This window comes from Scylla paramamosain, chromosome 20 (genome assembly GCF_035594125.1).
Source record: "Scylla paramamosain isolate STU-SP2022 chromosome 20, ASM3559412v1, whole genome shotgun sequence".
Taxonomy (NCBI): domain Eukaryota; kingdom Metazoa; phylum Arthropoda; class Malacostraca; order Decapoda; family Portunidae; genus Scylla; species Scylla paramamosain.
This window is the reverse complement of record NC_087170.1, coordinates 13745395-13759474: the sequence shown is the minus strand read 5'-3', so window position 1 is coordinate 13759474 and position 14080 is coordinate 13745395. Positions and strand designations below refer to the sequence as shown.

The window sequence follows — 14080 nt, the reverse complement described above, 5'->3', positions numbered from 1 at the left end:
CTCCTCCTCCTCCACCTCCATTTGCAGGGTTGGGGAGCGAGCGATGCTGCACCCCAAGCTGGACAGATGGAGGGGTAACGGGGGTGCGGGAAGGTACTTTGTGGGATTGGGGAGTTAGCGATGCTGTATCCCAGGCTGGACAGATGGAGGAGTAGAAAAACAAAAACAATAACACGAAAAAAACAACAACATCTTTTAAGGAGTCTGTCATCTGTGCGAGTTTCCCCTCTGAAGGTCACACACACACACACACACACACACACACACGGTTCTTCAATGGCCTTACAGAGGGTAACTTTCCTCCCCTGTAGCAACGGTCTATTTTATAACAACCAGTCTACAGTCACGTATTGTCCGCCAGTCAGTGCCTCTTGTGCTTGTAAACGGGAAAGGTGTCTCCGCGCGCTCTCTCTTGGTTTCTCTCGCTCTCTCTCTCTCTCCGCCTTGCTCAGGATTATTGTAAAGGATTCAGCGGTTTCGGTCAGGATATGGAGGTAAGAATGAGACTTGTTGTGTTTGAGTGTTATTCTTCTATCATTTATATTTTATTCACTATTATCATTATTGTTATTATTATTATTATTATTATTATTATTATTATTATTATTATTATTATTATTATTATTATTATTATTATTTTCTTAACTTCTTAATATTGATTTAGTTCTTATTCTTAGTATAATTAATTACTCGTATTACCATCACTATCAGCTTATCATGAATATAACACTACTACTACTACTACTACTACTACTACTGTACACATATGTCTATTAATATCACCAAAAACATACGTGTTTCTATTCCGTACGAAACTTCAAGGTCGGCCGAGTGTGTGTGTGTGTATGTGTGTGTGTGTGTGTAAGAAAATATATATTTTATCTACAATATTACAGACCTTAGTGAGACAAATTAGTGAGGACCTGCCACCAACAGACCATAGTTAGGCTGGTTACCTTCGTTGCGTCAGGGGAGGCGAGGGTTAACACCGTTACGAGAGGAGTACTGGACCCGCTAATTAAAGCCTCAGTAACTCGACAGGTGTGGGATTTCGAGAACATTCACTCCATCGTTACCGTTAACAAGCGTACACGTAATTCTTAAGACGCTTTGTTCTTTTAAAAGCCACAAATTAAGCCCGTGTTCTCAAGGATGTTTTTTTTTTTTTTTTTTTTTATGTACTGATGGTAAAGTGCAAACTGACTTGAAATATCACTTGAATCATGGAAACGTTTTGAAAACTAACAGCTTCCACTGCAGCGTGTTAAAAAGTTGTAATCTGGTACTTTGAAACATTTAACCCTTTCACGGCGATACGAGACAATTAACAGCACCAGAAGTAATGCATGGAATCTGTATAAGCATCTACAAGAAAGTATGGGATTAAAAAGGATAGCAATTTCTACCCAGTTTAAAGATTGGAGGTGGTTGTTGAATGATTAGTAATTAAGGAATGATGCACCAAACAACAGTCAGAGAGTAAATTAAGCATATCTGCTGCCACCTGTGTATAAGTAACGCTACTTTTTTATAACAATTCAGCAACTAAAGACAATATGACACATATTACTCCATATTATTAACCCTAGACGATTTTACCATGCATATGAAAAAGCTGCAGACGCTAAAATGTTTGAAATACCCATCATTGCTTTGGTATCAGTGATGTTTTTCGAAATTTTAACTCAAAGTTTACATCACAGCCGTTCATGAAGTTTGACAGAGAGGGTGACTAGTGAAAACGTAACCTAACTCAAATATAAATTGCGCTTAACATTTATATAATCACTACTCGTTTTTTTTATTTCTTCTCTCTCTCTTTCTCACGTGTAAATATGACTAACTATTTTACAAGGATATAAAAAAAAGGGAACATCAAAAAACTCTTAGCTAAACATCTATATATGGCTGCGTAGGAGGACATGACTCATTATTAGGATTCTGTAGGACACGCCGGCACTCCCCCGCCTGTGTAGCAAGGGTTAGTGTGTGTGTGTGTGTTCAGGGTCTAATGAAAGGGGAGGAAAAGGGGGTGGGGAGGTTGAGGGGGATTGCGTGTTTTCCTAGTTCCGGTTCATATTCAAAAGATGCTTACGTGTGTGTGTGTGTGTGTGTGTGTGTATGTGTGTGTGTGTGTGTGTGTCATTCCCATGCTTCACGTGGTCTGTATGGGAGAGGATGTGTACTCATGTGTACTTGTTAGAGAGAGAGAGAGAGAGAGAGAGAGAGAGAGAGAGAGAGAGAGAGAGAGAAGCGGGGGTGGCATGCATGAGAAACTAGCTCGTTGTGTGTGTGTGTGTGTGTGTGCTAGAGCCTGTAGGTATGCGGTTGCTTCTCTAAGGACACTTCTTTTCCTTCGGTCCTGTTCAAACCATGCACTTGCTCCAACAACAGTAAGAAAAAAAAAAAAAAACTGAAACAGCCGGAGCAGGGATTTCACTAAAGGCGTGTCCACTCCACTACCTTAGAGATGCCATACAGGTAAACACACGTGAAAAAGAGTGAATTTCAAACAGCACCTGGCGATTGGGTCTTAATTAACTAGGTAAGGCTGTTTGGTTTAACTATATGTAACATTAATACGCTATGAGAAATGTAGCTATTGTATGAAGGAAGATTTAAACGCGTTTTCTACGGCTAATGTTTGTATAGGAGGTGTATAGATGTTTGCTGTGGTAACGTGCGTATATGTGGTCTTATTTATTAATTTATATGCGTGAAGGAGAACCAGCAAGATCGTAAAAAAAAAAAAGAAAAAAAAACTTACTTCCCTCCTCTTACCAAATAATAATGATGAGAGAAAAAAAATAAATACATACAAAACGTGACCAATATATTGTAGTAGTAGGTGCCGTGTCATTAGTGTGCCCCTCGCGCTGTGTGGCTGGCTGGAAATGACCGCCTCCGTTCGTGCATACTGTCCACGTGGTAGCGAGTCTGCTGAGCGGCCGCACCCTGCCTGCCCTTATTTTGCAACACCGAGTCACCAGGTACGGCGCCGCGTCTACTCTCACTCTGAAAAAGGAGATGATCGCATTAAACGTTTCGTACTCTTATCTCTATTTCCAACAGGATCTAATTGACTTGTTAGACTTTTCAATGGTGCTTTCATGGTGCTGGTAATAGTTAACAAGGATTTTGCATTATGAGAGGGGCACACACACACACGATTTGTTATCTCTGTAGGTTTCTTTCTACGTTTAACAGACGCATAGAAGTTACTATACGATGCAGGCCCGTATTTTGAAACACTTCCACACCGCACTTCCACTGCTTTCAAAAGGCTCTAGTTGAAATGACGCGTGTTTTCAAGCGTGTTTTCAATGGTGTTTTTATGGTTCTAGGGGCGGATCAATAAGATTTCCACATTACTGACGGGTGAAACAGTCTTGAGAACTCGGCTAATCATCTATGTGACTTGAAAATAGCCGTGGTGAGAGAACAAAACATTCCAAGGGTGCTTTCGTGATTCCAATGATAGTTTAGCAAGTATATGAGAAGAAAAGCATTTATGAAAACGTGACTGATTACGTCTTCTTAACTTCGTTTTAACATGTTTTGGTGAATATTATTAGAATTTCATGATTCCAGAGATAGTTTAACAAAAATCATGCATCATAAAAGGAAAAACATCTATGAAAACCTTATTATTCATGTGTTACCTTTGAAAATAGTGCTTATGGGAGTTTCAAAATAAAGTTTAGGTATTTTCGTTTTTAAAAAGGTATATTGTATAGCAATACACCAGAGAGAAAATAAAATAGAGTGAAATTTAACTTGCTGGATATCTAGGCAAAGTTTACTTAGCCTATGTTTATCTCTGGCTAAAGTAAAGTTAGAAAACATCTTATTTTTCACGCACCTATGTTACTTCCACTTGTTAGCGTATACAAGGAAAAAAACTGAGCCAGCTACTATATTGTGATCAACAGGAAGAAAGGAATACGAGTCAGTAATAGTAGTAGTAGTGGCAGTAGTAGTAGTAGTAGTGATATGAGTCGGTAGTAACAGGCATACTTTTACTATTACTCACGGAAGGTCAATAGAGATTCAAGAAGGATGCAGGAGAGAAGGAGGAAGAGAAACTAAAAGAAACTCGAACACACACACACACACACACACACACACACACACACACACACACATGGTCGGGGTAGTAACTTATTAAAAAAAAAAATCCAATTTATGCCATTTTCTCCAATCAGTAATAAGGCATAAGAAAATTCGTATTTACATGTTAAACAAACCCAGAAAGCTAATATAAAACAACCCCATCCTTTATATAAACAGTACAACACTGGTAAACTTTAGTATCCGATGCTCTTTTGTTTATGTCGCACTACTTCCTGACTTATGGAAGTAAAAAGGCAAAGTAAGAATATCGCGTAAAGAAAGAATAATAAATAAGTTACGGAAAATGATAGAAGGTAAAGGAAAATAGAAGGAAGGGAGTAAATAGAAGACTAGGTTGATGAAAAGGACATTGATCCGCCCTGAGAGAGGATCAAGTCATCAGAGAGAGAAGGCGGATCAAGTCATCTATACATTACCTCGGCGTCCTTTTGTTGACGTTTGGTGTTGGCGCTTCGAGACACCTGTTGGAGGGTGGCAGCAGGTGTGTGGCAGGTGTGGCAGGCAAGTGTGGACTAGTGTACGTATATCAGGGCATGTGTGGCTGTATTGATGTGGAATAATGGCGGTCTGGGTTGAGTTGTGTAGGGGTATGCGGGGTATTTCAACATGCGGGTGTGGGTAGGTGGGTGTGTGCGTGTGGGTGTTTGTGGTCTGGATTCATGGGTTGTGGTGGGTGTTGGGGCTTGTGGGTATGGGCATGGGCATGGGTATGTGGGGTGTGATGGGTGTTTGGTATTACTGTGCGTGTATATGTGTGTAGTAGTTTTAGTAATTAGTTGCGTTGGTAAAGTTTGTTCTAATTTAACTTTTATTAAACGACATCATGTTAATTGCGAGACTTCACGTATCTCTTGCTGGATTTTGACATGTTTTGAAGTAATCTGCGATATTAATTTGCTAATCCCCAACATCCTCCAAATTTAAATCCTAACCTATTTTATTGAGCACATGTAACCATTCTAAGTGTTGTGATAGTTTAATTGGACTTGTAAATTAAGAAATAAGTGTGGTGTTGAATTTTGATTATTTGACTGAGACATTGCAGGGCAGCTGAAGAGGTTAAGACATTACTTGAGGTTAGGTTTGGTGTAATTTGAAAATATTATTAACTGTTTGGGCTTTACAAGATTGTTAAGTGATTCTGATAGTCGAGAGATGTTACATATTGAGAGTGTAGTTGTGTCTACCAAACTTTCTAATCCATGATTGCTTTTTTTCATCCCACACACACCCTGTTGCCTCTTATTGCGTACCACCAATGTTGATAGTGACTGAGGTAATAGTAGTCAGTATTTCTTCTATTGGGCAGGAGTCTGGAGTTTGATTCTCTGTTGGAGAACTTTTACAATTAAGCTTTTTTTTTTTTTTTTTTTTTGGCACCTTAGTGGGCCTCTTTATTCTTTTGCTGTTTTTTTGTTGCCCATGACCAGTGCCCCTCTTACATAAAATAAATGAATAAAACATAAGGCACCACAGGTCACAGGTCTGGCCACAGCACACCAAACCTGATATTTTGATGCTATTTCAATAAAAGTAAAAAAAAAAAAAAAAAAAAAAAAAATATATATATATATATATATATATATATATATATATATATATATATATATATATATATATATATATATATATATATATATTATATATATATAAACAGGTGATGCTGAGAAAGTCGTTAGATTAATTTTTAGACTCGCCAGAATTATTCTGAGGAACAAAGTTATTAGATAGGTGTCTTAGAAAGTGTACCTATCTAGCTTGGTAACTTTCTGTGGATAATTGTACCCCATTTAATTATTTCTTTTACTATGGGTCACTTAATACGAGTAGAAAGGCAAATAAATGCTCTGTGTACAACCAGGAATAAATGTAAAACAAAGATGCATGTTAATGAAACAGGATACACTTTCTCCCTCTCCCTCTCTCTCTCCCACCTCTTTCTCTCCCTCCCCAGCAAGACCAACAAACACACACCTGCTCACCTGACACACCACGCAGCAGAAAGATACACTATCAGCAGCCACATACCAGGAGATTAAGTGTGTATTGTGTGCGTGTTTGTGTCTTATCTCCACCCTTGAGTCAGAAGCGAGAGAGTGGAGCTGCTTACCTGTGTGAATGTACCTTTACTGTTTTATCTTTTTTTTTTTTTATTCTTTTTGTGGTGGTTATCTTGCCTTGTGACTCTCAGATGGAAGGATTGTGTTGCATGACTTCTGATTGGCTTGATTGGTTGATTGGTTGGCTGGCTGGATGAAGTGGTGTTGTGTTGCTTGCCTTGTCGCCGAGTTGAGTTGAGTCTGCTGGTGGTGGTGGTGGTGGGTTTTATATCTTACGGTCTTATGGGTGAATTTTTGGTGATGACTTGTTTTTTTTAATGTTTGTGGTTGAGTAAGTGAATTTATCCTTTTTTGTAAATTATAAAAAGTGAGCCATCAAACACAGCAAGTTCCTGTGTCCCCTTGAGGAAGCATTACTTGCAGTCCTGCACTACTGCATTCTACTGCTTTCCATTGGAGTTTGTGATTTATTTGTGTTGTTTGTATTGAGGTGCAGGACTTGACTCACTCTTATGCATAGGAATGTAAAAAGTTGCCATTGAAATATTGATAAATGTTTGAAGTGATAAATTTGGCTTTTTTTTTGGGGGGGGGGGCGGGAAATATACCTGATTTATTCATGGAAATTCACTTATTTAACTACTGCTGGTGCCCTACTTCTTATACTCTTCCTAGTGTTTGCTCCTTCTGTCCGTATTCCTAATTATTCCTACATCTATTCCTGCTTGTACTTATCCTACTTCTTCCCGTATCCTTACTCCTAAAATTCCTAGACCTACTCTTGCTCACATTCCTATTGTCTCCTGCCTCCCCTACCCTTACTCAAACATTCCTACTCCTGTTTCTATTCCCACTCCTCAATATTCCTATGCCTCTTCCTTCTTGTATCTTTCTTGCCTACTCCTCCTCCTTTCCTTCTAAATATTCCTACATCTATTTCTACTGTTACTTCTCCTGCTACAGTTACTATATATTATGAATTAATATTTCCTCTTCTCTGTGAAATGAAGTAATGTTTTACCTTCATGATGTGGAATATTAAATGATGCCTTCTTTTTACCTCATGTTTATGTAGATTTAGGGATGAAAAATATTTGTAGCGTATGTTATAATGTTTGTTCATGTTTGAGTACATTTTTTTACTTAGGAATTTGTAGTATTACTATATAAAGAAATGTGCTTTGTCATTCATCATGTAACCTCCATTTTAGAATGATGAAGTACTGATGATGATGATGAGAGAGAGAGAGAGAGAGAGAGAGAGAGTAGGTGAGTAGGTGCAGTAGGTGAGAGGGGCAGTAGTAAGAGTGGGAGCATGAACTGAGTGAGTCTGGGAGAAGTGGTGGATGACTTGCAGTGGTGGGGGTGGGCAGGGAGAGGGAGAGTGAGAGTGAGAGGCAGGGAGGGAGAGTGAGAGGGAGGGAAGGAGGGAGGGAGGGAGATGATATGATGACTTGTGGAAAAAGCTTCTCACTGACATTGTAAGACATGAATTCTGACTGATTGTGTGTGTGTGTGTGTGTGTGTGTATGTGTGTGTGTGTGTGTGTGTGTGTGTGTGTGTGTTATTTTTTTTACTGAGTTAGTCTGTGATATGTTCTCCTCAGTCTGTCTTATAATTTCTTCCTCTTCCTCTTTCTGTTTGTTTGTTTCTCTCTTTCTTTCTTTCTGTCTTTCATCTCTCCCTCTCCCCCAAATCTACTATTACAATATTCCACAGAGCACACATACAACTAACTAACAAATAAAAAAACTCACTCACCTACTTTACCAATGACATACATGTAGCAACACATGTAAACACACACACACCTGGCAACACCACCACCACCACCACCACCACTACCACCACCACCACCAATCCTTGTCCCATAACATCACAGGTATTTGTTCCCTCAATAGTGCATCAATATATCAATGGTGTAGCATGCAACCCTATTGAGGTGGTGAGGGAAGGGCAGGGCAGGGAGAGATGGGGGGAATGTGGTGATAGGCAGAAGAGAGAGAGTGAAAGAAGGAATAAAGAATGGAAGAAAGGGATAAGGAAGTGGGGGAGTTAGAAATGTGTAGAGAGAGAGTGGAAGAAGGAATAAAGAAGGGAAGAAAGAGATGAGGAAGTGTGGTAATGAGAGACAGGACAGAGTGGAAGAAGGGAGAAAGAAGGAAAGAAAAGGATAAGGAAGTAAGGTAGTGAGAAATATGTAGAGAAAGAGAGAGATGCAAGAAATGAGGACCAGAAACAAAATGAATAAAATAGCAAGAGCAAGGAGAGATGTGAAATCAAGCAAGGAAGAAGGGGGGGAGATGATAGAACGATGGTGGTATAGAGAGTAGGAAAAGTTACGCTTGAGAGAGAGAGAGAGAGAGAGGGGTAGGAAGGGGAGGAGCAGAAAGGATCAAAGTGTGTGTTGCAGCAAACGTTCTCATTGGTGGCAGGAATTCTGAGGCTCTTCCTGTTACTGGCGCTTAACTTTTTTTTTCAACAATAAAATTTCTCTTGTATTCTTATGTCTGTCCCCATTTTCTGATGTCCCTGTGGCTTGCTGGGATTTGTAAAACACTGCTCTTTGTGTGGATGTATTTAAAAGCTCTATTGTGTGTGTAAAGAAAATGAGCTTTGAGAAGAGGAAACAATGCATATCCCACTTGTCCTCCATCCCGTTGATGTGTGTGTGGTGGAGTGTGTCTTTCAGTTCCTTATGACAGTGGCATTGTGAGGTTAGCTTATGTTGCTTTCCTCCTCCTCGTCTTCTTGTGATGGAAATTGGTGCAAGTTTTCTGTCCTCGGATGTGTTTTATTTTTTGTGGTTGTGCTCCTTTTACTCCTCCTCTTCTATATGCAGGGCTTTTGTGTGAGGTTAAGTTATGCTATGTTCCTCCTCATCTGGATGAAGGTAGGTGAGATTTTTTTCCGGTCCTCGGATGGGTTTCGTCCATATGGTTGTACTCCTCTTCCTGTTCTTCCTCCTCCTCCTCTGTAAAATGCAGGGCTAATGTGTTTGTCATGTAGTTTTGTGCTGTGTTGACTGTTTTTTGCCAGTCAGGATAATGAACAAACTCCTCTTTAATGCATCTTTTTCTTCCTGTCACAGATGTAAGGGACCATTCTGCCATTGAGTGAGAGAGGATGGGAAGAGAGAGAGAATGCGAGTGAAAAAGAGACCGTGAAGGATGTCATTACTTCCTTGATCGATAAAAAGTGAGAAAGAGACCAAGTGAGATCAGTACAGAAGAGAAAGACAAAGAAATCCAGATGTGAAACCAAGAACAAAAGAAAAGAAAAAACACAGACAGCTAATGTAAATACTCAAGAGGAAGCAGGACAAATTGACAGAAGAAAACCCAAACAAACCCAGATGCATAAGTGAGAACAAAAGAAAACACTGACAAAGGAGAGAAAGGGGACGACTCGAAGATGCCACGGTAGAGAGAGACACCCCAGCCTGCCTCCTGTGTTCCAGCACCGCCAGTAGGGGAGAGGGAGCACTATGCCCTCCCTCCTGGCCTGCTTCGGGTGTGGGGGCCGAAGGGAGAGCGATGACATCACCACCCTCGACTACTGCCATGCCTCCCTCACTGATGTCCCCTCTGACGTGTTTGCCTGCGAGCGCACCCTGGAGGAGCTGTACCTTGATTCCAACCAGGTGTGTTTGTATGTGTGTGTGGTGGGTTTGTTTTCAAGTGTTTGTGTTTTGGGGCTGTCTAATTTTTTCTTTTTTCCAGTGTTTGCGTATTTGTCTAGTGTATTTTTTTGGTATGTGTGCGTCTGTATGTTTTATTTATTTTTTGGCAGGGATGGTATTTTTGAGTGTATATATATATATATATATATATATATATATATATATATATATATATATATATATATATATATATATATATATATATATATATATATATATATATATATATATATATATATATATTTTTTTTTTTTTTCAGGTATGGGTACAGTATATGTGTGCGTGTGTTTATTTGCCTAGTTTATTTTCAGGTGTGTTTGTGTTTGTAATTTTTTTCAGATGTAAACAAGACTGGCCAATGGAAAAAAGAGTGAAAAAAAAGTAAACTTTTATTTTGCTGTTTCCGAAAGAGTTAACCAGAGAAGAGAGTAAAAAAAAAAATGTAGGTCACCTTTGTTTAGGAATTATTCTGATGTTTTCTTCTTGCATTTTACTTTGTTTGGGCACAGAGGATTTAAGTCTGTTTCCTGTTGTGCTGTTTCCATGCCTGTTTTTATTTTGCTAATTTTCTTTTCCTTTTCTTTTTTTTTTTTTTTAGTTTAATGTGTTTGTGTTTTCCTGTTTGAGTTTCTGTAAGTTATATCGAGCCTGAGTTTTATATTGTTCTATTTCCCTGTTTATTTCAATTTTGCTGTCTTTTTTCTTTTCAGATTAGTTTTAATTTTAACATGTGTTTATTTACCTAGTGTTTTTGTAAGATATATAAACACTAAACTATACCACCATGGTCTCTGTGTCTATATTTATTAAGTTTTTCTTTAGTTGTACACACAAAAAAAGGAGAAAACTTCCTTCATTAATTTATTCAGTTTTTCTTTAGTTGTACATAAAAAATAAAAAGAAAAACTTCCTTCACCTGAACTAATCCTTCTTGTGGTGCAGCTGAGGGAGTTGCCGCGCCAGCTGTTCTACTGCCACGGCCTGCGGGTGCTGGGCCTGAGTGACAATGAGCTGACAGCGCTGCCTCCTGCCGTGGCCTCTCTCATCAACCTCACCAACATTGACCTCAGCAAGAATGGTGAGTGAGGCATAGTCAATGGATGAATGGATGCATGAATGAGGAAAGTGAATATTTCTTTGCTCTAACAATTTCATGTCTTATATTTAATGAATAGGATGATTATCAGATTGAAACAGGTAAAATAAGAGTAAATAAGCTCATATCATTCAATTATTTGAAGCCTTTTTTCAAGAGGGAGGTTTCAAGACACTTTATTCTCTAACTTTGGATAATCTATTTGGCTGTTCTCTGTGGGGACTGGCACCTCAATGGATTCATATTTTTTTTTACTTAATTTTTATTGTCCTTGTCTGGAGTCCCATTACATAAAAAAAGTCCAAGACACAAGTGAGATTTTTCCGTAATTTTTATTCTCTTCCTCTTTTTCTTTCTCTCCTCTCCCTGTTTCTCCTTTTCCTCTCCCTTTTTCTCTCCTCTTGCTATTTCTCTGTAGCAATATGTAACTCATTTTTGTGGTTCCTTAAATCAGCCATTCATTCCATCAGTCAGTCCATCTATCCCTCCATCTCTTCCTTCAGCCATCTCGGACATCCCAGACAACATCAAGGGGTGCCGTCACCTACTGGTGGTGGATGCGAGCATCAACCCTCTGTGTCGCCTGCCAGAGGGTTTCACTCAGCTACCCAACCTGCAGGAGCTGTACCTCAATGACACCTTCCTTGTAAGTGTGCTGGGCAAAATGTGTTTGGTGTGTTTGTCTCTTCTGTATGTAATGATCCTTGTGTTTTTGTATTTCTGTCCCCTTTTTTTTCTTATGGACTTATGTTTGTGAGGGTTTTGTTTCTGTGTATTTTTATATTTCTGTTCCCTTTTCTCCCTTTGACCATGTATTTGTGAATTTTGTTGTGTTTTATTTATTTATTTATTTACTTATTTATTTATTTGTTTTATTTATTTATTTACCTTTATTTATTTATTTATTTATTTATTTATTTATTTATTTATTCATTCATCTTTACTTCTAACTGTCTTCTTTCCTCTTACATCACTTTTTTTTTCTAATCTTTCCCTGTTGCTCATTTTCTCCTGCTGCCTTATGTTATTTTATTGTTTTTTTTTTCTCAACTTCCTATATGTTTTTGCTTCAGATAATCTCCTTAATTTATCTGTATTTTTCATCCATTCCTCACCAGTAACACCTTCCTTCTACTCACTCTCAACCTTCATCCTTGGACAGTTGCTTTTCTCCATAGTTATCCCTAACACAGCCCATCTACCTCCACTTATGTCTTCCTTACTTGCCCTGCATTGCCTTATTAATCATACTCACTTCAACCTGTAAGTAAAAGAAAGAAACGACCAAATCCCTCACCCATTTATTATCCCAACAGGAGTATTTGCCAGCAAGCTTTGGTCGGCTGTCACGGCTGCGGATCCTGGAGCTGAGGGAGAACCAGCTGAACACACTACCTAAGACCATTGTGCGTCTCACCAACCTCCAGCGGCTTGACATTGGGCAGAACGATTTCTCTGAGCTGGTGGGTTTTGCTATAGGAGGAGGAGGAGGAGGAGGAGGAGGAATATTGATATGCATTATGGAAGTGAAAAAAAGATAAAATAGAGATGGTTTGTTGATGCAGTAAGAAGGGAAGATCAGAAACCAATTAAAAGAGCCACAAAACTAATTGAGAGAAGATCTTGAGGATGACAAAGTGAGATGGAGGGATGGAATTAAATTAGAATTGCAAAGGATGAGAGTCACAGAGGAAGATATAAGGAATAGAAACAATTGGAGGAGACTTGTGCATGGTGCCTTGACTCTAGGAAAACAGCAAAAGGAGAAGAACAGTGAGGGTGAGGAGTATGTAGAATGGACCAAATACCAGGAGACAATGTATAAAAAGAATTTCTACAGAGTTTTATTTATTTTAGCTCGGTGTTTCTGTCCTACTCTCATCTTTTTGTTTCTCCATTTTTATACATAGTTTTATGCTCACTACCTCTGCTCCATTCTTATTTTTCCTCTGTCTGCTTTCTCTGCCTTTTTACTTCCTTCCACCCTTCATTCCTTCCTACCTCTCCCTTCTTTTCACATTTTCCACCCTTTCTTCTTACCGTCTATTTCCCCTTCCATCTCCCTTCCTTTTCTTGTTTTTCCAACCTTCCTTTAATTTTACCATCCATTTCTCCATTTTCTTTTACATCTCCCTTCTTTTTTTTTTTACATTTTTTTTCAGCATTCCTTTCTTATTGTCATTCTTCATTCATTCCTACCTCTCTCCCTTCTTCATTTCACAATTTTACACCTTTCCTTTTATTTTACCCTCCATTTTCCCCTTCCATACCTCTTCATCTCGCATTTTACTTCCCATCTATTCTTACCACCACTTTTCTTCCCCTCAAACAGCCTGAGGTGATCGGCAGCCTGGCCAACCTGACGGAGCTCTGGTTCGACAACAACAAGGTGAAGTCACTCCCTCCACTGCTGGGCCGCCTCAAGAAGCTGGTCCACGTTGATGCCTCCAAGAATAAGGTGGACTGGGTGGCAGGTGACATAGAGAGTTGCACATCCCTTACTGACCTCCACCTCTCCTCCAACCACCTCAAGGTTTGTGCTGTGTTGTGTTGCTTCTCTCGTGTTTGTTCCTCCTATTTTTTTTTCTTGGTGTTTTGTGTGTCTATGTTTGTGATTTCAAGTTTTATTAGGTTTTCTTGCTTTTTGTCAGTTGTTTTTTGTTGTTTCTTGTTTTTTCTTGTGGCCTTGTGGATTTTGTTTGTTTTTGTTAATTTTTTTTTAAAGTTTTCTTTTGTTTTATCAGTCTGTGTCCATGTTTGTGGTTCCAAGGTTTGTTTCTGTTTTGTTTTTCTGTCTTTTTATATTATTTTTTAGTTGTGTCTTGTTTTGCTTATCATCTTGTAAGTTCTGTGTCTTTTCATTCTATTTTGAAGTTTGGTTTTTCTCTTCACTCTCAGTTCTTTATTATAATTTTTCTCCTCTTCTCTTTCTTGCATAAGCTCAACCTCTCTTCATTCTAGTTTTAAACTTTTATTCCTTTTATTCCCCTGTGTTCTTTTGTCTCCTGTATTCTTGTCTTGATCTCCATTCTTCATCCTCTTATTTATCCCCAATACTTTTTTCTCTTTTTCTAAACACCCATTCTTCCTTTTCATTCTGTTTCCTTG

General features: G+C 38.7%; 1 protein-coding gene across 10 annotated transcripts in view; it reads left to right on the top strand.

Moving 5' to 3' along the window:
• Positions 1 to 283: 283 nt before the first annotated feature.
• Positions 284 to 14080, top strand: part of LOC135110391 (mediator of DNA damage checkpoint protein 1-like) — a 33842-nt gene continuing 20045 nt past the window's right edge. For 5 of the 10 annotated variants that reach the window (XR_010273233.1, XR_010273232.1, XM_064022660.1 and 2 more), the window contains exons 1-6: positions 4480 to 4635; positions 9286 to 9837; positions 10819 to 10954; positions 11476 to 11618; positions 12289 to 12435; positions 13305 to 13505. Coding sequence is in view for 8 of the 10 variants with exons in the window: in XM_064022660.1 (XP_063878730.1) it covers positions 9682 to 9837; positions 10819 to 10954; positions 11476 to 11618; positions 12289 to 12435; positions 13305 to 13505 (783 nt within the window). In the remaining 2 variants the exon portion in view is untranslated. Of the gene's footprint in view, positions 495 to 4462; positions 4652 to 6370; positions 6453 to 9285; positions 9838 to 10818; positions 10955 to 11475; positions 11619 to 12288; positions 12436 to 13304; positions 13506 to 14080 lie in introns of those variants that run through there. The other 5 variants (XM_064022655.1, XM_064022656.1, XM_064022652.1 and 2 more) reach the window with 5 other exon arrangements.